General features: G+C 43.7%; 2 protein-coding genes across 9 annotated transcripts in view; one reads left to right on the plus strand and one right to left on the minus strand.

The window, feature by feature from the left end:
* PIWIL3 (piwi like RNA-mediated gene silencing 3) overlaps positions 1–12,118 on the minus strand; it is a 34,668-nt gene extending 22,550 nt beyond the window's left edge. The window contains exons 1-8 of one of the 3 annotated variants that reach the window (XM_021073160.1): positions 11,826–12,118; positions 11,109–11,319; positions 8,243–8,375; positions 6,218–6,361; positions 5,157–5,371; positions 3,358–3,476; positions 2,391–2,471; positions 1,243–1,440 (exon numbers count right to left, since the gene is read on the minus strand). In XM_021073160.1, coding sequence (XP_020928819.1) covers positions 1,243–1,440; positions 2,391–2,471; positions 3,358–3,476; positions 5,157–5,371; positions 6,218–6,361; positions 8,243–8,375; positions 11,109–11,303 — 1,085 coding nt within the window. In that variant the 5' untranslated portion in view covers positions 11,304–11,319; positions 11,826–12,118. Of the gene's footprint in view, positions 1–1,242; positions 1,441–2,390; positions 2,472–3,357; positions 3,477–5,156; positions 5,372–6,217; positions 6,362–8,242; positions 8,376–11,108; positions 11,336–11,825 lie in introns of all 3 variants that reach the window. The other 2 variants (XM_021073159.1, XM_021073162.1) reach the window with 2 other exon arrangements.
* Positions 24,733–25,317, plus strand: part of SGSM1 (small G protein signaling modulator 1) — a 92,655-nt gene continuing 92,070 nt past the window's right edge. For 4 of the 6 annotated variants that reach the window (XM_013982985.2, XM_005670760.3, XM_021072306.1 and 1 more), the window contains exons 1-2: positions 24,841–24,974; positions 25,073–25,116. In XM_013982985.2, coding sequence (XP_013838439.1) covers positions 24,956–24,974; positions 25,073–25,116 — 63 coding nt within the window. In that variant the 5' untranslated portion in view covers positions 24,841–24,955. Of the gene's footprint in view, positions 24,975–25,072; positions 25,117–25,317 lie in introns of all 6 variants that reach the window. The other 2 variants (XM_005670761.3, XM_005670759.3) reach the window with 2 other exon arrangements.

The raw sequence follows: 25,317 nt of genomic DNA on the forward strand, positions 1-25,317 counted from the left end.
TATGCCATTAGCCACAGCCAAGGCAGATCCAAGCTGCGTCTGGGACCTACGCCACAGCCCGAAGCAATGCCAGATCCTTAACCCATTGAGCAGGGCCAGGGATCGAACCCAAAACCTCATGGTTCCTAGTCGGATTCACTTCCACTGCACCACAACTGAACTCCAAGTCCAAATTATTTCTTTTGGCATTATTTGTGGTTTTGGTGTCTCACCTAATAAGATTTTTTCCTACCTCAAAGTCAAGAAGATTTATTCTTCTAAGAACCTTATATTTTTACTTCTTACATTTAGGTTTATTTTAAATTAGTTAAATTTGAGTTAATTTTGTGTATCCTATGAGGAAGGGGCAAGGGAATATCTAGCTATACCAGCAATATTTGTTCGAGACTCTTCTTTCCGATTGAATTGTCTTGATAACCTTATTGCAGCCAGCTAACTCTAACTGTGAAGGTTAATTTATGGATTCCCTATTCTGCTTCACTGATTAATATGTCTGTCCTTCTGCCAGCATAATGCAATCTTAATTATTGTGGCTTTATAATGTTTGAAATTAGGAGGCAAGATTTCCAAATTTGCTCTTCTTAATATTGGATTTAAGGTTACTTAACCAAAATATTCTCATCAATTTAAAACTCCTGGTGTATAAGGCGATTAAAAATAAAAACTTCAAGTGGAAAATTGCTAGTAGATTATAGTAAGCACCAATTAAAAAAAAATAGACAGGGAATTCCCATCATGGCTCAGCAGAAGCAAATCTGACTCACATCCATGAGGACACAGGTTCAATCCCTGGCCTGGCTCAGTGAGTTAAAGATCCAGCATTGCTGTGAGCTGTGGTATAGGCCAGCAGCTACAGCCCCGATTCAACCCCTAGCCTGGGAACCTCCATATGCTATGGGTGCGGCCCTAAAATGACCCCCCCCCCAAAAAAAAAAGCTAGACACACAGAGAAAGAAAAAAATTAGAAGAGGCATACTTTTATGTGCAAGTGAGGATTCAGAGCCAATGACTCAATTAGCATTAGGACCTGCAGGAACAACAAAGTTTACAATTGACAGATATTCCTCTCACATTCTATGTAAAAGATGAGAAAAAGTATCCAATGATTCTTGCTATCTTTTTTTCATGCTATTTCTACTTCTGAATATCAACATGTAATATTATTTTTTTAAAAAAACCCTAGAACATCTCTAATGGAAAAAAGTCAAAGTGATTGGGTAGGTTTTTAAAAAGCAGACTTACTTTGTAAGAACAGATGACCCAACTAATTTTTTAAAAATTTTCTCTTTAACATCTTTTCCCTCAGCTTTTTCATGAATGCGTGATATTAAATCATAAGCAGTTTCCATTCGGAGCACTTTGTGGATCACATCAGCGCAGAGGGTAAGACCAGTTTCATATGGAAGAACAGAAGTAACATAGCCACACCAGATTTCCAACCTATAAATTAAGTTAGATGTGTGTGTGTCAAGATCCCAGCTCTGGGCATAAAGCCAAGTGTTAGATGACCTAACCTATCTAAAACTGACATGTAAGAGTCAGTTTTAATTCTTATTTTTAATAATCACTGGTCTTTTGAAGGACCTTCAAAAAGATATACAAGATATGCTAGTTATGAGTAATATATCACCTTTGTTAAAACATTTTTATTATCACCTACAGGCTTAAACTATTATATGAGAATATATATGATATATATGTATGTAAATTATATACACATATACCAATAAGTAACACATACAGAAATAGACACAATTGTTAAGACAGAAAATATTTTCAGAGAGATTACCCAAATTTGGGATGATTATTTTGATTTCCTAAGGTGTATACAATAACAGATCATCTTAAAGTTTATTTTATTTTTTTTTGGCCATTTCTTGGGCCGCACCCTTGGCATATGGAGGTTCCCAGGCTAGCGGTCTAATCGGAGTTGTTGCCACCGGCCTACACCACAGCCATAGCAATGCGGGATCCGAGCCATATCTGCAACCTACACCACAGCTCATGGCAACATTGGATCCTTAACCCATTGAGCAAGGCCAGGGATCGAAACCACAACCTCATGGCAACGTTGGATCCTTAACCCACTGAGCCAGGCCAGGGATCGAACCTGAAACTTCATGGTTCCTAGTCGGATTCATTAACCACTGAGCCACGATGGGAACTCCAAAGTTTATGCTTATTATGCTAGGATTTTTAGAGTCAATTTTAAAGTTTTAAGTTTACATTTTAAGTTGTAACTTCGAATTACAACTTATTTGTTCATAGCCACTGCATAGTATTTAAAAGATCATCACTTGTAAACCATACATCACTTTGAATGGGCAACTTTCTCATAAGTGTCTATGATTATTTCTACAGAAAAGTGAAAGTTTCCATTTCATACATACCTATGCTGGTTGAACACAGTCTTCATATATTTATTGTAATAGTTGCGACCAACTTGATTCAAACCAATCTTCTCCAATATTCTAGAATTGGAAGCATACATTTTGTTGAAAGTGCAGTGAATATTAGTAAGCATTTGTAACACACATAAGGATGCATTAGAACGAAAAAAATCTGTCAGTAATATTGTTTATACTAACAATTAACACAAAATGCCTGATTCAAGTTATATTACTGACGTTCATTTAACCTCAAGTTTTGTCTCTTTCATAATATAAAACAGTATAACATGGAGGGAGTTCCCGTCGTGGCGCAGTGGTTAACAAATCCGACTAGGAACCATGAGGTTGCGGGTTCGGTCCCTGCCCTTGCTCAGTGGGTTAACGATCTGGCATTGCCATGAGCTGTGGTGTACGTCGCAGACATGGCTCAGATCCTGCGTTGCTGTGGCTCTGGCGTAGGCTGGTGGCAACAGCTCCGATTCGACCCCTAGTCTGGGAACCTCCATATGCCGTGGGAGCGGCCCAAGAAAAGGCAAAAAGACAAAAAAAAAAAAAAAAAAAAAAAACAGTATAACATGGAAAGGCCATCAGCAATGTCCTTTATTCCTAGAGATGAAACAGAGTATCTTTTGTAGGCTCTATGTGTTCCAGTTTTTAATTTTGGCTTTTTTTTTTTTTCCAATCACACTAAGACTAGAACAGAAAACAGGTATATTTGCTCTAGGAAGAAATAAACATGGTACCAGACATGGGAAGTAGGGGTGGGCAGGGAGTGAAATATCGAGGAAAGCCATAGAATTTGCACATGTCTAGGTGAGGCTCAAGTGTCATTTCATCTCAAAGATCCTTCATCCTTTCAGTACACAAGAATTGTTAAGAACATAAAATCTGAGAAGCATATGGCTATATTCAGCATCATTAACACAGTAAAATGAAACAGAATCTCAAGAAAACATTACTAACGTACTTTCTAAAGAGAATGTTGTAATAGCGTAGGCAATCTGGGGAAGTGGTCTGGAGTTCCCTGGAGAGCTCAAAAGTTATCTTCACAGGCTTGTCATTCACCTTGCTGACCGCCTCCTTTTTCTGAGATTAAAAACAAAGTTCTTGGAGTTCCTGTCGTGGCTCAGTGGTTAACGAACTCGACTAGCAATCCATGAGGACACAGATTCGATCACTGGCCTTGCTTAGTGGGTTAAAGATCTGGCATTGCCGTGAGCTGTAGTGTAGGTCAAAGATTGGGGTCAGATGCTGAGTTGCTGTGGCTGTGGTGCAGGCCAGCAGCTGTAGATCCAATTAGACCCCTAGCCTGGGAACCTCCATATGCCACATGTGTGGCCCTAAAAAGACAAAAAAAAACAAACAAAAAAAACCGGAAAGTTATTTTAAAAAAAGTTCATCCAAGGAAACTAAGCTCCTTTGTGTCACAAATCAATAGGTCACTTAGTGTCCAGCAGTATTTCCCACCAAAAAAAAAAAAAAAAAGTGCATGCAGGTAGAAAACATGATTTACAAGATAAAAAGAGTCAATTTAATATATAAATTAAAACTTTTTTTTTTTTTTGTCTTTTTGCTATTTCTTGGGCCGCTCTCATGGCATATGGAGGTTCCCAGGCTAGGGGTCCAATCGGAGCTGTAGCCACCGGCCTACGCCAGAGCCACAGCAACTCGGGATCCGAGCGAGCCGCGTCTGCAACCTACACCACAGCTCACGGCAACGCTGGATCGTTAACCCACTGAGCAAGGGCAGGGACCAAACCTGCAACCTCTTGGTTCCTAGTCGGATTCATTAACCACTGCGCCACGACGGGAACTCCCAAAACATTTTTTACTTAAACTCCTATGAATTATTTGGTAGAAGCTTACAGAAGAAAATAGTTAAGTCCTTCTCTCAATGATTTTTTTTCCTGATAAAGTTTGAGGGAACAAGAAATTAATAAATTACTCAAAACTTATCAGCATTTGAAACATATTGTACTATTAAAAAGGTAAAAGAGGAATTGCTGTTTTTGGCTCAGCCGAAACGAATCCGACTAGTATCCATGAGGATGCAGGTTCTATCCCTGGCCTCACTCAATGGGTTGGGGGTCTGGCGTTGCTCTGACCTGTGTGTAGATTGCAAATGAGGCTTGGATCCCACATTGCTGTGGCTGTGGCATAGACTAGCAGCTGTAGCTCTGATTCGACCCCTAGCCTGAGAACTTCCATATGCCGTGGTATGCCCCTAAAAAGCAAATAAATATTTAAAAAGGTCATAAGATGTATTTTTTTTTAACTTTTTTTTTTCTTTCATCTTTTTAGGGCCACACTCACAGTATATGAAGGTTCCCAGGCTAGGGGATTGGAGCTGTAGCCGCCGACCTACTCCAGAGCCACAGGCATGTGGGATCTGAGCCCCGTCTTTGACCTAAACCACAGCTCACAGCAACACCAGATCCTTAACCCACTGAGCAAGGCCAGGGATCAAACCCTTATCTTCATGGATGCTTGTTGGGTTCATCAACTGCTGAGCCACAACAGGAACCTCTTTTTTTACCTTTACATTAAATTCAATTTAAGCACTGAAATGAGACACTAGAGTATCAGTGATAATCAAACATGGCATGTGATTTTGTTATAAGTCATATGGGTAAGGGGCATGCAGGATATCTCCACAATCTGTTTCACAGGAACAGTGTGAGTTTGGCTATAACAGATTGAAAATGGGAGAGTGAAAATGGGAGAGAAAGAACAATGTCAGCAAAACGTAGAGTAATAGTACTTAACCATTTCCCCCAGCGGGTGAGGTAATAATAAATAATTTCCATCATATATGTGACACTTTCCCAACAACTTTTCAAGTTCAGAGAGTAAAGCTTCACGTTTTCTTCCATCTTCTATGCCTGGTGTATAGATGACGTTGTACTTGTATAAATTCCTCTGGGAACAAGACCTCAGCTGGACATGGTTCGAAAACAGCTCTACTGGCCTACCTTGTATGCCTGAAAAAATGGAGCCACTTGTTAATAATGAAACAGAGTAGCTGATCAGACCCCAAACAATTTGGACACCACAATATTGAGCACCAAAAGTAGATCAAACAAGGAGATTGACAGCCAACAACATAAGCAGTTATATACACATGGCATCCAGAATCCCTAACATCAATTAAGCTGAATCCTATGCAAGCCCACATTTGGGAATTTCCAGGATTGAGGTATTTAACAATAATTAAAATATCAAAGGAAACCTCTGCAGCACAAGGCTTCAAAAAGCAGGGGTTGTGGGGGCACTGTACATAATATTTCGTTTTGGTTGTTTTTGTGTATAGTTTGAGTTTATTAAAATCTCAGCACCAAAGAACTGGGTCATTCTATCTTAGTGATTATAAAACGAAGAGCGGAAAATGAAGAGTATATCCAAGACTCTAAACCTTCATTTCTGCACAAGTGAATGTTACTACAAAAATATGAGAAGCTAAGAGAGTACCTCCACTTACTGTGGTGGTATAAAGCATCAGATAACTCAAGTACAAACTTATTAAAAACTGTGACCTGAACAACTCCGTAAAACTATATTGTTGGGAGTTCTCATTGTGGCGCCGTGGAAACAAATCCAATTAGTATCCATGAGGATGTGATCTCTGGCCTCACTCAGTGGGTCAGAGATCCAGCGTTGCCATGAACTATGGTGTCGGTTGCAGATGAGGCTCGGATCCTGCATTGCTATGACTGTGGTATAGGCTGGCAGCTGCAACTCTGATTCGACCCCTAGGCCTGGGAACTTCCATATGCCACAGGTTCAGCCTTAAAAAAACAAAAAACAAAACCTGTTAATGGCCAGCATACCTTTCGTTGACTCTCTAACATGGCCCAATTTCTGCCGAGTATTCACCACAAAGTCTCGAAAATTTCTACCAACATCTGTCCTCTCTCTCAGCCAGGATTCCTGCAATCTGGATTCCTGCAATCTAGATGCCAGCTGAAGTTCCTCTACATATAAACAAGCATGAAAATCATTAATTTACACAAGTCCCCAGTCTACATCAGTGGTTACCTTAGCACCTCATTTCTCCCTGCTCTCATATTTGCCTTGTTTCATCTGGTTTTTGGTTCAGAGTACAAGATTTTTCAACTGGAATGTTGTTCAACATTAAAAAAGGAAATCCTGGAGTTCCTGCTTAGGAGCACTGGGATACAGGTTCAATCCCAGGCCCAGCGCAGTGGGTTAAGGATCCTGCATTGCTGCAGCTGCAGTTTGGGTCTTGACTGCAGCTCAGATTTAACCCCTGGCCCAGGAACTCCATATGCCTGGTGGTGGCCAAAAAAAAAAAAAAAAAGAAAGAAAGAAAAAGAAATCCTGCAATATGCAACAACATGAGTGAACCTCGAAGAAAACATTGTTGTGTCCATACATGGGTTGGAAAAGAATTTCCAGACTTCCTGCTGATCTGGGAGAGGCGTGTCTTGTTTTTATAGCCCAAGGACAAAGGAGAGAGAGAAGTCTTATGATACACCTGATGACCTGCTGATTGGCTGGGGAAAGAGGGGCCTTATGTATGATCCACTTGGTGGTTCATTGGGTGCATATAATGCCCCTATAGGGGCGGAGTGAAAATAGGCCAAATACCTTTCTTAGTAGGGGCAGGAAGGAACAGGCAGGGTTGCTCAAGGTGGGGGGAGGGGGACCTAGGAAGTTTTTAACAATTACTGCTGGGGCAATAATTATTATTGCTGGGACAATAAGGGTCTTGTAATTCTTGTCCCAGCCAGGGGCTTTTTCAGTTTTGTCTTAGAGAGAGTTTGAGGTCCCATAGACATTATGCTAAGTGAAATAAGCCAGTCACAAAAGGACAAACACTGCATAATTCCGCTTATACAACAGTCAAACCCAGGATTGGAGAGTAGAATGGTGCTTTTTGGGGAATGGGGGAGGGGAAATAGGGAGTTGGTAATCAACAGATACAAAATTTCAGTTATGCAAGATAAGTTCGTTCTGGAGATCTACCGTACAACATAATGCCTATAGTTAATACTATGTTGTAAAAATAAATAAGGGTGTAGAACGTTCTGTTCTTACCACAATAAAAATTTTAAAAGTGTTTCTAAAAGGTGGCTGGAGAATCAGATCTAAGGTTTCATTGCATTAACCAAATCCAAATGACAACATCTGAGCCTGTGGGCTCACCTGTATAATAACCTTTCACCTGGGAGGATAATACAATTTAGGTAAATGTTTGAGGAACTGCTCAATCTCTCCGTTTAACGATTCAGGAACCCAGGAAACTCTTGTTCCAGAAACTCCTGGTTAACTTAGAGTGTCACACCAATGCATTGTCTAAATTTGAAAAGCAATTACAGAGTTCCCATTTTGGCTCAGTGGGTTAAGACTCCAACTAGCATCCATGATGTTGCAGGTTCAAAACCTGACCTCATTCAGTGCGTTAAGAATCCGACGCTGATGCAAGCTGCAGTATAAATTGCAGATATGGCTCAGATCTGGCATTGCTGTGGCTGTGGCGCAGGCTGACAGCTGCAGCTCGGATTAGACCCCTAGCCTGTGAACTTCCATGTGGCACAGGTGCGGCCCTAAAAAAGATTAAAAAAGAAAAGGAAAAGAAAAGCAATTACCTTCAATTGGCTAATGAATAATGACCTCCATTTCTTCTTCCATAAGCCTTAAAACTATAAGTGGAATAAAGGATTGATAGCCAGATAATTCACTGTAGGAGACAGTTGTGAGCTGTACGTTCTTCCCATCCTACCAAACCTCACAGAATACTGAGGCTGTCTAGAATTTTATCTCTGTCATGTACACTCCCGTACTAAGCATCCTCTGCCCCTTACCATATCTTTCTTCTTCCCACCTTTTACCTGAAGGCTGAGACATTCCTTCTGCTCCTATTGGTGGGCCAGCCTCAACCACTTGGCGTGGGCCAGCTCCAGCCACTTGGCTAACCCTTGACAGCAACTGGAGTCTAGGCTGGATTTGACCAGGTTTTCGAGCCTGCATTTTTTGGAGATAAAAAATAAAGAGAAATGTTATCTGTTTGTTTAATCATCATCCAAAAATTGTCATAGAGCCTGCCATGTGCCATGATGCATGTACTGGGGTGTGAAACAAAGGAACTTCCCTTGAAAAGCTAACATTCCAGTGGCAGAAAATAGATTGATGACTAACTTATATAGCATGAATATGATCACTGCTAGGGAAGTGAAAAAAAGTAGACCAAAAGCCAAGTATGGAAAATTGGGAGTTATTGGGTAGGTGAGGTATGATGGGACTTGTTGCATTAATTTGTGGGGGACAAAGCAAGGTTTCATTAAGAAGCTGACGTTGAAACAAAGACTCAGGGGCAGTGAGTTAACAAGGTTACACAAGCCTCAGGTGGAGGAAAGAGCAAAGCTCCTAAGGAAGAAATGCTCAAGGAAGAGCAAGATGAAGAAGGGAGGGAGAAGCAGGAGGACTTGGAGAGGTAGTGGGAGGGAGGCCATCTTAAGGTGTTTGCCTCTAACTCTGAGAAAACGGGAGCCCTTATGGGGTGATGGTTGAATATAAATCCAACTTATCCAATTCTGTGTTGGGAACAGACTAAGGATGAGATCAGAGCAAAAGCAAGACGACCAGTTAGGAGGCCACTTGTGAGGTTCAGCCAGGGATGCTGGTGGTTTAGCCCAGTGGGTAGTATTAGAGGGGGTGAGAAATGATCAGAGACTTTTTTTAATTCAAGGACAACGATATTTCCTGGTTTATGCGAAGGGTTTGGAGGCAAGAGAGGATGAATCCAAAGACTTGAGCTAAACAACTGAAAGAAAGGCATTTCATCAAATGAAGTAATTAGGAGTTGTCTGGGAGGGCAAATCAGAAACACACAACATCCATGGGGATGGATGATCATTAATGCAAGAGAGGGGTCTGCCTGGAGATACAGACAGGAACCTGTGCACATAGCAGATTGCACTTAAAAACCACGATACTGAGAGTTTCCTGGTGGTTAAGGATCCCACATTGTCTCTGCTGTGGCAGGGGTTGGATCCTGGCCCAGGACCTTCCACATGCCATAGATGTGGCAAAAACAAAAACAACCCAAGGCATTCTCACTGTGGTACAGCATGATGTGCAGCTTTCTATAGCACAAGGACACAGGTTCAATCCCCGGCCCAGCACAGTGGGTTAAAGGATCCGGTGTTGCCACAGGGCTCAGATGTTATACCTGGCCCGGGAAATCCATATGCCACAGAGCAACCAAAAGAAAACAAACAAACAAAACCCCACCATACTGATAAGATGACCAAAGGTGTAAGTACATGTACCAAAGAGAAGAGGCCCAAGGACTACAAAGGACTAGTTCCTAGGCATACTGATAGGGCAGAAGGAGAATCAAGCCAAGGGAAGCTAGAGTGGTGGCCAGTGAAGTTGGTGGAAAACCAGTGGTGTGCAGTGACCTGACCACCACATGGAGGGAATGTGATCAAGGAGAAAAGAGGCTCAACTGTTCCAAGTACCAGTGATGGTCCTCCCAAGACCAAGGAGGACGAGGACCGACCTGAGGGTTTGACAAAGTGGAGGATACTGGGGAAGCCCAATGAGAGCTGGTTCAGCGGAGCGATGGGGAAGGCACCATACTGGAGTAAAGGGACAAAGGGGAAACAAGGACAGGAGTTCACAGTAGAAACAAGACTTCTTTGATGAGAAGCAAAGAGAAAGGAAGTAACTGTGAGGAAAGCAGGATCCAAGAGAAGATTCTTACTGGATGGGCATCAACTCGGTTGGTTGTAGGGAGATGGGCATGATCTAGGACTCAGGAGACAGGAGAATTGCAGGGGAGATGCTGGGAGCTGGGGAACTGGTTGAGGGGCCCAGGAGGTATTTCCCTTTAGTTAGGAGCAGAGCCAGTGCCCTAGGGTCTCAGGTGAGGGGCCAAGGCCAGGATGTGGAGATTTAGTAAGACAATGTTGAAGTTCTGCTTTGATGCTCTATTTGCTCAGTGACATAGGAGTTGATGTTAAAGGATGGACGAGAGTTAGGATAGAAGAGGAGCAGGAGGAGGGGTTGAGGCTTGAGCAAGAGGAGGAAAGAGAACCAACAGTCCTGAGGAGAAGGAATGAGACCTGATGGGGGTCATGTGACTGCTGGGCCAGCACCAGGACCTAACCCAGTTTGTAAAAGCAAGACCCTCAGCATGCAAAGTGGATGCAGGTGAAGGAAAGACAGAAGTGATAGACACACAGCAGGGATAGCAAGTTTTAAACAAGACTGGAAATTCTACCCAACTCAGTTTGTACAAGCCTTGAATGAAATTGCCCATTTTTGTTTGTTTGTTTTCTTGGCTGCACCCATGGCATGTGAAAGTTCCTGGGCCAGGGATCAAACCCATGCCACAGTAGTGGCAACACCAGATCCTCAACCCACTGAGCCACACTAGAACTCCAAAATTGCCCATTTTGAAGTCACTCCCCAAAGAGGAGTCACCGGCTAAGGCCTAGGGATGTAAATACCTTTCTATCCCCTCGGGGTTGAAAGAAAATCTGCTTTGCTTCTGTGAAGACACACACGAAAGAGAGGCAGTGGAGGGGATATCCAGGGAGACAAAGCCTACATACACTGTTCTTACAAGACATACTAGTTCTCTTTTAGCAGGATAGAACTCTAAACCTGAACCATACTGGCTCAGCAACCAATTCTCTCTTTTCTGAATAAGCAGCATGTTTTTCATAAAGAGAACATTAGGAAGCTCACTGCTGCGCTGCGTCTCACTATATCAGCGAAGTTCGGTGGTGGGGCGGGTCCTGGTACTTCAGGCGCTTGGAGCCCAGTAGGTGCTTGGGTTACTTCAGATGCTCTGGCTACTTCAGATGGCTGGGGCTCTGCAGGTTCGGGAGCTGATCGACTGCGTGCTCTGCCTCGGGCTCGACTCCTGGCCCTGCCGGTCATGGCTGTCCTGATGACCCTGAAGGGGAGAGGCTCTTAAAGAACATGGTTATGTTAGGCATCTCTTCATGGTTGCTTGGGAATTTTTTGTTTTTAACTATGACTTCAAATAATCATCAGGCTACTAACTACACATGTTTTCTGATTACATCAACAAGAGGAACTACCCCTAGATTGTCAGAAGTGTCCTGTAGTAAAAGGCAGAGGACCTGGGAAGATATTCGTGGGAATTCAAGAAAATTACTGACTATGATTCTCTTCCCCGCACAGATTCACAAGACCCTATGGTCAGAGTGCTTGGGGGTGCAATCAGGTGTGTAACTGGGTTCTTCTCACTTGCTAGGCATCCTCCCCCACAGTGAAGAGCTCAGGTGTCCCCTAGGCTTTCTCTCTCTCTCTCTCTCTCTCTCTCTCACACACACACACACACACACACACACACACACTCATACACCACTGAAATACCACCATAGCCACCTAACTCTGGTCTTTGTCCTCCAGCCTCAACCCATACAGTTTACTTACCTTCCTTCCTCCTCTGGAACTAAGATCTGTGCCCTCAGGTCCCTCACGTCCAGCCCTACCACATTTGAGCACTCATTTCCTCAGGGTTGGAAGTACAGTACTCCTTTCCAAAAGGGTTAGTCCTTCCTGGGACACAGCCCTGTGCCCCAAAACAGTCACCAAGCCGGGGCAGGATTGGAGGGAAGACTAGTCTGACTGCTTCGCAGGATGCACCAACCCCTGAACAGGGCAGGGGCTGAGTTCCTGCCAGGCAAGGTCCCTGCCCACCCCAATTTCAATTTCAATTTCAACGCTGCTGGCCCTGCCTCTTCCGGCACCACCTCCATCCTGGCCCCAAAGCAGCCAACCCTGATCTGCACCTGGCAGAATTAAGAATTAAGAGATGTTCTGAGTGAATGTCAGTGGGATGGGAGTGGAGGCGGCTCTGCCTGCCCTTGGCCCCACCTGATCCTGCCCATCAACTATCTGCAGATTAAACTGCCAGGTGACTTTGCCAAATGATGTGCACTTGGAAATCTAGAAACTTCTGTCCTTAGCACTTAATACTTGAGCTAAATCTGCTATAAATTTTAGCTGCTGTGACTGCCTTTGGATTCAAACCTGGGCTCATCCAGAATCATCTCTTTGGCACAGATCCCTACAAGTGGATTTGTAGTGATTTGTAAACTAAGTATTGGAGGTTGTTTTTGTAAATGATGTTTGCTGTTATTGGTCTTTTTGTTAATTGCTTCCAGGTTTCTGTCATTCTTTGCCTTTGCCACTTAAATTTTTTAAATCACTAATTTTTCTTTTAGTATTTTTATAGTTGCATTGTTTTGCATTTAAACCCCTGAGGTGCATACTGAATACCCGTTTTAATTATGAGAAAGATAATTATCTGACCTTTTTTCTTGAATAATCCTTACCTTATCCACTGCTTTGAAACCCCCACCCCCTTTTTTCTGGCCATACCTATGGCATGTGGAAGGTCCCAGGACAGGAATGGAACCTGTGCCACAGCAGGACCCCAGCCCCTGCAGTGACAACACCAGATCTTTAACCCATTACACCACAAGGGAAATCCTGAAATTCCATTTTTATCCTATGGTAACCTGTGTGTTTGCCCAGCTCTAAACCTGAACTCTATTCTGCTCTGTCCTGATGCTCCAGTAACACAATGTTTTGTTGGCTATATCTTCAAATGATCCTAAAGACTGAAAAAGCCTAAATGTGCTAAGTGCTCAAAAATTCCTCGCTGTTCCTTTAAATGTATTCTTTAATACACAAAGAATTCAATTCTTTATGTATAGACATAAGGAATTCAATTCTTTATGTATAGAATAGATACATAAAATATCTATGTATCTATTCTGTACATAGATAGATGTATAGAAGGATTCTAACATATCAGTCTAGAATCACTGCACTGAGTTCTAGTTGTCCTGTTAATTTGAAGATGCACTGAATTTAGACATTGACTTAGTTCCCTCAGTTTCACTGAAATTTCCCTGGAAAATCCTTGTGGGTGTTCAGATTACTTTCCTAGCATCAGGCCCTGGGTACCTTCTGGGTAGTAGGCATGCCTATTGTGCATTCTGGTTTGCTTAAGATTCTGGTTTGTCTGGTGGAGGGTGACCAGGAGAGGATACAGAGAGAAGAGATGACGTGAAAGGGAAAAAAAACTCTGGAATGTTGGATTGGATGAGACCCTTCTGGACAGTATTTGTGGACTCAGTGTTCTGCCTCAAGTCCAATCTAATATTCAGGTGTAAAAGGTTCTTGGAAAATATTTCCTAAACCTGCATTACTCACCACCACCTCTTCATGGTACGGGGACAGAATACTAAGTCAGCGTAGGAGCATGGGCTTCGTTGCATTCTTTGGTGTGGCTATTGATTAACATTTGTGGTTTAAGGGCTCCAGAGAGTAATATTCCCCATAGGCCTTGTTTACTATAGGAAGTGTACCTACTTCCACATGCACCTTAATCTCTAACACACTCCTCAACTGACAGAAAAGGAAGGAGAGAAATGGTGATTCAGTCTAAGGGAAGAGAAGGACAAAGAAACCATAAAACTTAAAGGACATTTCCATCCCTAAAACTCCTATTGAACAGGACTGATACAGGTAACCAGACAAGGCCAATGGGAGGAAACCACAACTTTCTGGACTCCACGTTGCTATCCCCCCATCTTTAAGGGATAAAAACCCCTATAGGACAATAGAGAGCAGGGGCTCTTCTCCCCACTCCCAGCAGCCCTGGGAGCTATTTGATTTCCTGTAATAAAGACTTTGCTTGCTTGCTGCCTATATGTTCACGGAGTTCATTCTTTGACTGTGAACAAGAACCCAGATTCCCGTAACATCTTTCTGGCATCAGTACTTGGGACTCATAACTGATGGCTGTACCTATAACTGAGCAGGACCCTATGGGGCCTTCCTAGGACAGACCTCTCCCCTGTGTGCTTTAGCTCTTTTCTGAAGTACCTAGATAATGATACCTGATGCACATTTCCTTTGCTGTTTTACAGATGCTTACACCCCCACCAAATGGAGGAAATTTAACCATTTGATGACCATGAGCATGTAGCACCCAGGCCTACCAGAGCCTGAGGATTGATAGTGTTAACCTTTGTGACACTGCCCTGTTATTGTTACCAAATTAAGTCCTATGATCCTGTTCCTAAGGATGCTGCCTTTGTGGGGGAGGGCTCGAGTAGGCTGTAGACTGAAAAAAAAAAAAAAAAAAGAAAGAATAACCTAAAAGTTGAGAATTATGTTTTATTTGGTGGCCTTCCTGAGGACTTTAAGCCCGGGAGACAGCCCCTCAGATAGCTCTGACGGACTGCTCTGAAGAGGTGAAGGAAGAGCCAGGATATGTGGGAATTTTGCATCAAAAACCAGGCAGCAGAATATAAAAAGATTACTATTTAAGTAAAGGAAACCAGGCATCTCAAGTTCATGAATGCAGTGCTTTTCTATGTATAGGAAGATGTAAGAGTCTGGGCTCATTGAAATCATTCCTTTGCTGTGCACCTTAGCTGTCTAGGGCCAGTATCCTGTTCTTTCCCATCCTGAGTGTCCTGAGGGTGAGTCTCACCCTGAGTTCCCTCAGGGCTCACAGTGGGTATCAGCAGCTGTAGAGGCTTGATGGCTGCAACACCCTTTATTTACTGGTAGGGCAGGGAACACTTTCAACCACCAGGTGAATAAGGAAACCAAAACCGAAGCTGAGATTGACACAGCACAAACTCTATTTTGTGGCCAAAGAATGGAGAATTGGGAGCTAAATTCATAGATCAACTTCACACCCACCTGGGCAGAGTGATTTAATTTTAATGAGTAAAGACAAAGGGAGGAGGAGTGAGGCTGAGGTAGGAGGTAGAGGGGCCCCAGGGCTGAGAACAGCTGGGACTTGTTAGGCTGAGTAAATCGGACCTTCACTTTGGCACTTCAAGGAGAAAGTTGATGGCAGGTGCTCTGCTGGAGTAGAAAGATAGGGTAACCACTTCAGTCACTTCTGGGGTCAAGGAGACCTTCCCAATTACACACGTGCAGGAAGACTTCTAGGGGTCAAAAAGGGAGGGGGCGCTAGGCCATAAGTTCTGACACCGTCCCAGAACCCTTTGCTCTAGAATCCATTTTTGCCAAAAGGTAAGCGTACATATTGGGGAGGGCCCTGGTCTGGTCAGGTGTGAGAAATAAAACAAGATAATTAGTCAAAGGAGAACACAGACCCAGAAGAACTGTCCTATGTAAACAATTTAAATCACCTCTCTGGTGTACTCCTCCTTGAGGAGGACGCCCGCACCTGCACCCCCTTTAGGGTATGTATTACTTCTTTGCTTCTGCCATAGATAGACTACTTCTCTGTGCTCTCCCACATGTTGTACTATGTTTCTAATAATAAAAGTTCTGCCTGCTTTCACAGTCTTTGCCTCCTTGGAACATTTTTGCTTTCAACAGGGGGTAAAAATTGGCAATTTTGCTTTCAGTCTCTAGATAATCTAATGGCTAGGACTCCTGGTTTTCATCCAGGTTGCCCAGGTTCAATTCCTGAGCAGAGAATTAAGGTCTTGCTTCAAGCCGTTACTCACTGCTGTCTCTTCGAGATCAAAGCTAATGATGGAGAAGCATAGGCATTTATTTATGGGGAAGGGACAGGGCTTTTTAGAGGGAGTGGGATGCTACTCCCTTTCATCCTTTTTTGATCCTTTAAGGTCTCGTCCTGACAGTAGTAGGCTTCTTATTTAATATGCTAATGTAGTAACTTCAGCCTGTACTGAGACTCAGGGTCTGTTGGAATTCAGATTCATGTCATCTTGGCTCCAGCTGGTTCCATCTGGGGTTTTTTGCTTTAGCTTCCTTTCTTATCTCTGGACCCTTTAACTTAAAGATTTATATTAACTCCTGGTAAAGGTAGGGGAATTGGAGGGTTTTAAGCAAGGAAAATTCCACTAAAGGTAGAGGTCAGAGGGTTTTGAGGAAACACTTAAAGCAGCTCTGGCGACATTACCTCACCATCAACCAATCAGCTTGAGCTAATCACATACCCTGGAAAGCCCCTCCCTCACCTTGCTCTTAAAAATGCTTTGCTGAAACCTATGGGGAGCGTGGGTATTTTGAGCACTAGCTGCCTTGGACTCTTTGCTCAGTGCCCTGCAATAAATGCTGCAGTTTCCTTCACTGCAACATACTGTCAGTAGATTGGCTTTACTGTGCTCAAGTGAGCCAACCAGTTTGGTTCAGTAACAATAATGGGATCTTTCCAAGGGTACAATTGAGAATAGCCTGGTGTGGTGCTGGGAATTCAATGATGAGTGGCCCCATGAAAATTCTGAAGGACAATGAATGTGGGCTATATAATCACCCACCAAAATAATTTAACTGTCGGAGCCTGGGATGCAGAGGTGGTTGCCTTTGCATAGCTCCTGGAAGTGGCCACTTAGATACCTGAGGTGAGTAGGCAGAGTAGGCTCCAAGTCATAATGGTACTTCTAAGGTGGAAGGGTTCTACCCTGAAAACCAGAAAATAAGTACTGGTATACATAAAATATGTGCTGTTGGTGGGGGTGAAATGGTCCAGCCACTATGGGAAACAGTATGGCAGTTCCTTAAGAAATTACAAATAAAATTGCCATATGACCTAGCAATCCCAGTCTTGGGTATATATCCAAAAGAATTAAAATCAAAATCTCAGGAGTTCCCATCGTGGCTCAGCAGAAACAAATCTGACTAGCATCCATGAGGATGCCTGTTTGATCCCAGGCCTTGCTCAGTGGGTTAAGGATCTGGCACTGCAGTGAGCTGTGGTGTAGGCCAGTGGCTACAGCTCTGATTCGAGCCCTAGCCTGGGAGCCTCCATATGCCACAGATGCGGCCCTGAAAAGACCAAAAAAAAAAAAAAGCAGAAAACAAACAAACAAAAAAAACCAAAACAAACTAACAAAAACCTCAAAGAGATACTTGCAAAGCCGTAGTCATAGCAGCATTGTTTGTAATAGCCAGCAGGCAAAAGCAACCTAAATCTCAATCAATAGATGAGTAGTTTTTTTTTTAATGTGATACATACATACGGTGTGGATATCCTAATGGTTATGAGGCGATAGTTCATTGTGATTTGCATTTCCCTTAATTATTGGATGTGTTAGCCATCTTTACAGATGCTTGTTGTATGTTTGTATGTCATCTTCTTTGGCTTTACAAGCAGGGCTAGGGCTGGAGGGACTGGTCAGAGGTTTTAATAACCAGTGAATCAACCTAAAAGTGTGTGATGGTGATTCTCTGGGCCCATGACCCTTGGACTTTTGCTCTTTGAAGTAGAAACCAGAGGTTAGGAATACTTACCCCAAAGGGAGTTTGCACAAAAAATATTACCTGCCATTTCAGTAGACAAAGGACCTTGCAGCCATAAAACCATCAGTCACTGCAGGTGACCCAACGATGCACCCTGAGGGGAAATCAGGATGGAGGAAAACAGAATACTGGACCTAGATAAGATGCACATCCTAGGGATAATTTCAGTAAGATTTGCCTCTTCCCATACATCAAAAAGCACTAAGATAATTAATTTGAAATATCTGCTCTTGTGATTAGCAGTAATATTTGATGTTTACCTGTGTGTTTTTTGTCTTTTGGGGGGCAAAAACTCCTATATATCCTGGCTCCTCCTTTACCTCTTTGGAACAGCTGAACAGCGGTATCCCAAGCTTAGATCTTCAGTAAGTCCACCCAATAAAACATAATTCTTGACTTTTAGGTTGTGCATTTTTTTTTTCAGTCAACAGGAGGGAACTAGGTGCCCGCTGACTGAATGAAAGATGAAACTATGGGTTCCATATTTTTATAAACTATACTTAATATAGACGGTTAATTAGTTCACACTTACCTTCTCTTCTCCCCTATGTGTGTCCCTTTCTTAGCATTTTATTCTTCCCATTTGAATTTGGGCTTCCATGGTGTAGCTGTATAAGCTACCCCAAGGCTCATGGAACAAAACCAAATTGGAATATACCTGTCCAGGCCACCCTTGCTCACAGTGTTGACCTTCACCCACAGCCTCAGAATTTGATTATGTGTCATGGGGGAAGAACAGTGTGTTTCCTAGGGGGTGGCGGTGGCCTTCCTCTCCGATCAGCAGCACTCAAATAAACATGGTAAGAATTAGCCAGAGATCCACCTCTCCATGAGATCCTGTGATCACAGTCCTTAAGTTTTTCCTCCTCTTGATTGATGATCATCGAGTCATAAAGGTAAGGTTGTCATAAAGAGTGGGTTGTCACATCCATGTGAGAGTGCCTTATTATCACCATTGAAAATGAAAAATGTGGGATTCAGGGAGAGAGAACAGCCTTGCTCTGGGCAAGTTCTGCGCTACAGTGTACTCCTTATTTGAAGTCCAAATTGGTTCTTTTTTGTGATAGAATGGATAACAGGACTCTTGACTGCCATAAATGTTTCTCCTCTTCCCAGTAGGCTATTTGAGGACTCCAAGCACTTAATGATGTCACCAAACCAAACTTGGGTCTGCTCACCTTTATACAGAAAGCCAATCTACTGATACCCAGTTATGGTGAATAGAATGCAGCATTTATTATAAAAGCAGGTGGTGCTCTGAAACTCCAAACACCCCGAAGGGTTTTAGCAAAGCATTTTTAAGGCCAGGTGAGGGAGGGGTGTCTCAAGGTCTGTGACCCTCTTGTGCATCGTTCCCTGATTAGTTGATAGTGATCAATCCTTAGACTCCAGAAGGCCTGGGGGCCAAGGACCTCCTGATCATTAAGTAGTTAATTTCTTCCATTTGGTGATGGTTTTAGCATCTGAAAAACTCAGGAATTGTGCATCAGATACTATTATCTAGATAGGAACCTCAGAGAGGAGCTAGGGGAGGGATATAGGGGAGGGATCTGTCCTGAGAAGGCCCCTTGGGTCCTGCTTGGTTATAATGATGCATCTTGATTCTGGTGTAGCCTCGGGAGGAAGAACCCTACAGAATGATTCTGGATCTCTGGGCATTCTCAAAGGCCAAATGGTCAACATAAACACCAGATGATTCAGATTGGGCACAAATGCAAGTAAAAGTGCTAGGGATTTACCTCTACCTGTGGTCCAGAGGTCATGAACTCTGAATCATGAGAATCACCATCATACACTTCTAGGTTGATTCAAAACCTCTGATCCAGGAGTTCCCACTGTGGCCCACTGGGTTAAGAATCTAATTGCAGTGGCTCAGGTTGCACGGAGGCAAGAGTTCACTAGCCCAGTGCAGTGGGTTAAAGGATCTGGCCGTAGCTGTGTCATAGGTCTCTGCTGCAGCTGCAGCTCGGATTCGATACCTGGCCCAGGAACTTCCATATGCTGTAGGTGCGGTGGGGTCAGGGGGTGGGGGCAAAAACAAACAAACAAACAAACCCATCTCTGATCCAGTTCTGAGTATAAAGTCACTTGCCTTTCTTACATGGGCCACCACAGTCCTAATATGAAGCGCATTTCTGGTTACCTCTTACAGAGAAACATGCAGCTTTAGAAATCATGGAATGCATAATTAACTCCACTTTTGTGGTAAGGGCCCTCCCGGAACAAAGGGAAGGCAACGTGGCATAACCAGCATCTGTGTGCACATGCAAAACTCTGTGGCAGCAAGACATAATCAGTATCCATGTGCAACTTTGTAACATAGACCATCCAACCAGAATTTGCAGAATGTATGTTATAAGGGGGACAAAGGGACCAAAATGTAAAAGGGAAAATAACAGAGGGTATATAGGATAGCGCCCTACTGCATACCGGGCTCAGCCTTTGGATGTGAATCTGCTGAGCCAGTGCCGTCACGAATAAATGCTGCTTTCTGGCAAAAAACCTCGTTATCCCATCTTTCTGTATGAGAATCCTGCAACACCCAACAGATACAGTTCCTTGGTCAGGAATCTTATCTGTTTCATGAGGGACCCTCATCCCTAGGCCCTGCTGAATCTTTCCTGGCCCTTTCATCTCTGTCCATCTCCCCTCTGTGTCCACTTCATCTCTCTCTAACCCTCATTCAACCTGGTCTAGTCTTATAGACCCTGTCTTTTCACTCAGTGAACCCTCCACTCTCTACCTCTGATTTTTTGGCCTCTCAGACCTCATTTCTCACTTTTTCTCATTTCACATTCTATTTAAGCCAACACTGATTACTGGAAGACCAGGTTCTCAAAGCCTGAATCCAGAGGAGGGGTTTAAAAGTCTTTACTGTCAGAATCATGTCCCACTGTCTGAGATGATCATTAACCCAGAGTTTATGTAAAGACAGCACCATCCCTGGGTCTGCGCCACCTAGAGCCCTAGCACCGTGACTGATTCCGCTGCCACCTGCCATGTCAGAAAGCGTCGGAAATGCAGCCAACATCTCTGTCATCATCATCTCTTTCATGATGGTAATGGTTGTCAGACTGTGGGTATGTGGGTTATCTTTTTTCTTTTTTGTCTTTTTAGGGCCGCACCCACGGCAGATGGAAGTTCTCAGGCTAGGGGTCAAATCAGAGATCCAACGCCAGATCCAAGCTGTGTCTGCGACCTACACCACAGCTCATTGCAACGCTGGATCCTTAATCTACTGAGCAAGGCCAGGGATCGAACCTGCGTCCTTATGGATACTAGTCAGATTCGTTTCCACTGAGCCACAACAGGAACTCCTTGTACTTGGGTTTTCAGCGGGGCTTTCAGGGTGGGCAAATGGCTTGGGGGAAAGTGTCTTAGGGAGGGAGAGGTGTGTCATGACGAATCTGAGAAAACGTGACAACTTTCACAAAATTAATTCTTTTTGTCAGAATCATTTTCTTGACACAGATAATGCTTATGCCAATTTAACTTATTCCCCTAACAACCTTATCGGGTGCACAAAGCCAGCAGGGAACTTCAGGCTCACTCTGCTTGGTACCTCCAGCACCTGGCATGAATGAATAAAGACTTGAGTTTTATTATTTCATGTCTTTTACAGTTCCTTTGTCATTTATTAAGACTTTCTGTCTTAGTGAGTTGGACACTTAATCCATTCATATTTATTTCTTTTTTGTAACATGTTTGGGTCTATAAATTTTCTACACACAGCTTTGTCTATACCTCACATAGTTCAAGTAAATTACAATAAAGAGAGCAATTAGGACAGAATTGAGGAATATGATTTCCAGCTCCTATTTTTAAAAACTGAAACTATGATTTTTGAAGTCTTTTTTTTTTAAATTATTTTTTTTGTTTTGTTTTTTGGCTGCCCTGCGGCATATGGAGATCCCAGACCAGGGATCAGATCCAAGCCACAGTTGTGACCTATGCAGTTGTGGCATCACTGGATCCTTTAACCCACTATATCAGGCCAGGGATCACCACTGCAGAGACACTGCTGATCCCACTGTGCCACAGCCGGAACTCCTGAAGTCTTTTTTTTTTTTTTTTTTTTTTTTTTTTTTTTTTTTTTGTCTTTTTAGGGTGTTGCCTGTGGCACATGGAAGTTTCCAGCTAGGGGTCAAATCAGAGCTACAGCTACCAGCCTAAGCCACAGCCACAGCAATGCCAGATTTGAGCCGTATCTGTGGCCTACACCACAGCTCACGGCAACACTAGATCCTTAACCCACCGAGCAAGGCCAGGGATCGAAACTCATGGATATTAGTCAGGTTCATTAACCACTGAGCCATGACGGGAACTCCATTTTTTAAAAAAGATGCCATATCATAGTTTCTAGGAAAACATTACTCTCTGCAGGAAGAATGAAAAAGTTTTCTCTGTCAGCATCCTGACCAGAGCACCCAGGACACTGTGTGCACCTCCTGTGGTTTGACCCTCACATATTTTTGCCTTCTGCCTAGGTGATGCTGAGGACCAACCAGGACACTGTTGGAGGCTTCTTCCCAGCTGGTCAAGATGTGGCCTGGTGGCTGGCGAGTGGGTGAGAGTTTCCTGGAAATATATTTCCTCTGTGTGTCTCAGTGAATAAAGGAAATGCCGAGAATGATGACAAGTTCTGATGTGCAATGGAATTTGATGTTTGGCTTCCTCCTGGCGTCTTGTTGCATCAGGGGAACCCGTACCATGGCAACACTTGTATGCAGTGGTGCTCAGTCAGTGCTTCATTAACAGAAGGGAAATGGAGATCAGGTAATGATCTGGCCATTGTGATTAAAGTAGATAAGCATGATCAATAGCAAACTTGAAGTGGATTTTTATTGAGGTGTCTAATCAGATACTGCCTTCCTAGTGCTGTATTTGAGAAATAGTCAAGGATCATTCAGTCCCATAACCACAAATGAGCTCAGCCCCGCTCCCAGCCCCAAATGACTGACTAAGAAATGTGACCTTGTAGATGGCTGGAAAGGAGTAGAGAGCAGTGCTTTGAGGAATGGCCACTGCCCGAGTCCCAGACTCCAGTTATGATCATTAGAACTGGTGCTCATCTGTGCCTGCTCAAGATATCTCTCTTGATCTTTGAGATTTAAGACTAGTAGGCAATGTGACGGAAAGAGAGATGGAGGAGAGGGTCCCATGGCCAGGAGGATGGAGCAGGACTCCTTCCTACCTAGAACTAGGTTCCTTGAGGATAATTAAAGGTGCAAGGGCTAATGGATGTTTAGCAGTTCTTCCCCCTCCCAACCTTAGTTATAGTAAAATACATATAATACAAAAATTCCCATTTTACTAATTTTAAGAGAACAATCTATGGTATTAATTTTATTCACAATATTGTACAACATCATTGAGTTCTATTTCCAAAATCCTTTCATCAGCCCAAATAGAAATTGTCCCTTCATTAAGCAAAGACTCCTCATTCCTCTCTCCCCACACACTGGTAAATTGTAATCTACTTTATATCTCAATGAATTTGCCTATTCTAGAAAATTTTATATAAGTGGAACCCTACGGTGTTTCCTTTTGTGTTTGGTTTATTTCACTTAGCATAATATTTTTGAAGTTCATCATGTGGTAGCATGTATCAGAATTTCATTCTTTTTCTTTAGGCTGAATGATATACATTGTATTATGCACATTTTATTTGGACATTCATCTAGCAATTGGATTGTCTACCTTTTCGCTATTTCAAGTAAAGCTGCTATGAACATTGGAATACACATGTTTGTTTGAGTCCCTGATTTCAGTTCTTTGGGGTGTATATCTAGGCATGGAAGTGCTGAATAATATGTTAATTCTATAGTTGACTTTTGAGAAATCACCAAACTATTTCCACAGCACCTGCCCCAGAGCCTGCTCCATTTCAAATTCCCAGCAGCAACATAGAAGAGTTCCAATTTCTCCACATCTTAACTAACACTTATTTTCCTACTATTATTATTATAATACCATGTAGTAAGTGTGAGAAGTGGTATATCATTGTGGTTTTGATTTGCATTTTCTTAGTAACTACTGATGCCACTGAATTGACCACTTTATTTTATTGCCTTTTAAGGCCACACCTGTGGCTTATGGAAGTTCCCAAGCTCGGGGTCAAATCGGAGCTCTAGGTGCCGGCCTATGCCACAGCCACAGCAACCGGGGATCCAAGCCTCGTCTGCAACCTACACCACAGCTCACAGCATGGATGGATCCCTGACCCACTGAGCAAGGCCAGGGATCAAACCTGCATCCTTATGGATATTAGTTGGATTCGTTTCTGCTGCACCACAATGGGAACTCCCTGAATTGACCACTTTAAAATGGTTAGAATATTGAATGTTATGTGAATTTTACCACAGTAAATTTTAAAGGCTTGCTCATGGATAGAATGTGGGATAAGAGGAAGTTAAGATTCTATTGCATTTTTTAAGGGAGTTATGGACTGGAGGAGCCTTTAAGCACTCACTGTGTTACAGTCCCTACTTCATTCTCTTCTTTGTCTAAGCATGCTCATTCTCACCCCAGGGCCTTTGCACCTGCTCTACCATGTGCTGGGAATGATTTCGATCTCTATTTATTGACATAGAGAGATGTTCACGTTTTAAGTGAAAAAGCTGGGTTTTCTTTTCCATTCATGTTCATGGAAACATTACATAGAATAACTGTATCAGCAAGATGTTTTCAAGATGATATAGTATCACAATAAAGTGAGATATTATACAATAATATTTACAGTAGTAGTAGTGGTAGTAATAGTACAGTTATCTTTAGTAGCTAGCCTTTTTTTCCCTAGGTGTGTGTTAAGCACTTTACATTCACTACTTCATTTAAGTCTCATGTCATTCCAATGAGGTGATCATATTATACCCACTTGAAAGATGAGAAAACTGAGGCTAGGAGCACGTCACCATCTCCCACCTCTTCCGAGCCTGGCAACAGCAAACACTGAATAAACGGTGCTGTCTTTCCCAGCCCCTTATAAGGCTAGTGGGCATGGTGCGTGGGTGGTCCCTCAACGAGGCGGACTAGCGCGGGAGGCGCGGGAGAAGAGGATGTGTGTCCGGCGGGGAGGAGCCTCCCTCACGGACCTAAGCCGCCAGCGCCGCTCTTCGGAGGGTGGGGCGGCTGTGGCGGGGCTGACGTAGGGCGCCTAGGCCGTCACTCGGCGCTTGCCCCGCCCAGCCGCGGCTGCTGCAGCTGAGCCCGCCTCGAGCGCCCGGGAGTCGCTGCCGCCGCCGCCGCCGCCGCCGCCTCCCCCCACCCCCGGGACTCGGATCGCGCGCGCAGTCATGGCTTCGGGGCCGGCGGGTAAGGGGGCGCGGGGCGCGAGGGCTGCAAGAGAGCCGTCCCAGACCCCCGGCCTCCAGCACCCGGCTGACTGGCCACTCTCTTGTGTCGCCCCACAGAGGCGGAGACCCGACAGAGGCTGCTGCGCACCGTCAAGAAGGAGGTAGGTGCTGGGTGGGGGGTTTGTTTGACCCCAGGGAGGGGGCCGACGTACTCACCTGGGAAAGCATCTCCAATGGAGAGGTGGCCACCTTGGTGGTAGGGCTCACCTGGGTGGGTGCGTACTTCCTGCAGGCTGGAGGCAGGTGAGTATGGGGATGGGAGCCTGGGAGGGGGATCTGGATGTTTTTATGCTGTGTACACG

The sequence above is a fragment of the Sus scrofa genome, chromosome 14 (assembly GCF_000003025.6).
Source record: "Sus scrofa isolate TJ Tabasco breed Duroc chromosome 14, Sscrofa11.1, whole genome shotgun sequence".
NCBI classification, from domain to species: Eukaryota; Metazoa; Chordata; class Mammalia; order Artiodactyla; family Suidae; genus Sus; species Sus scrofa.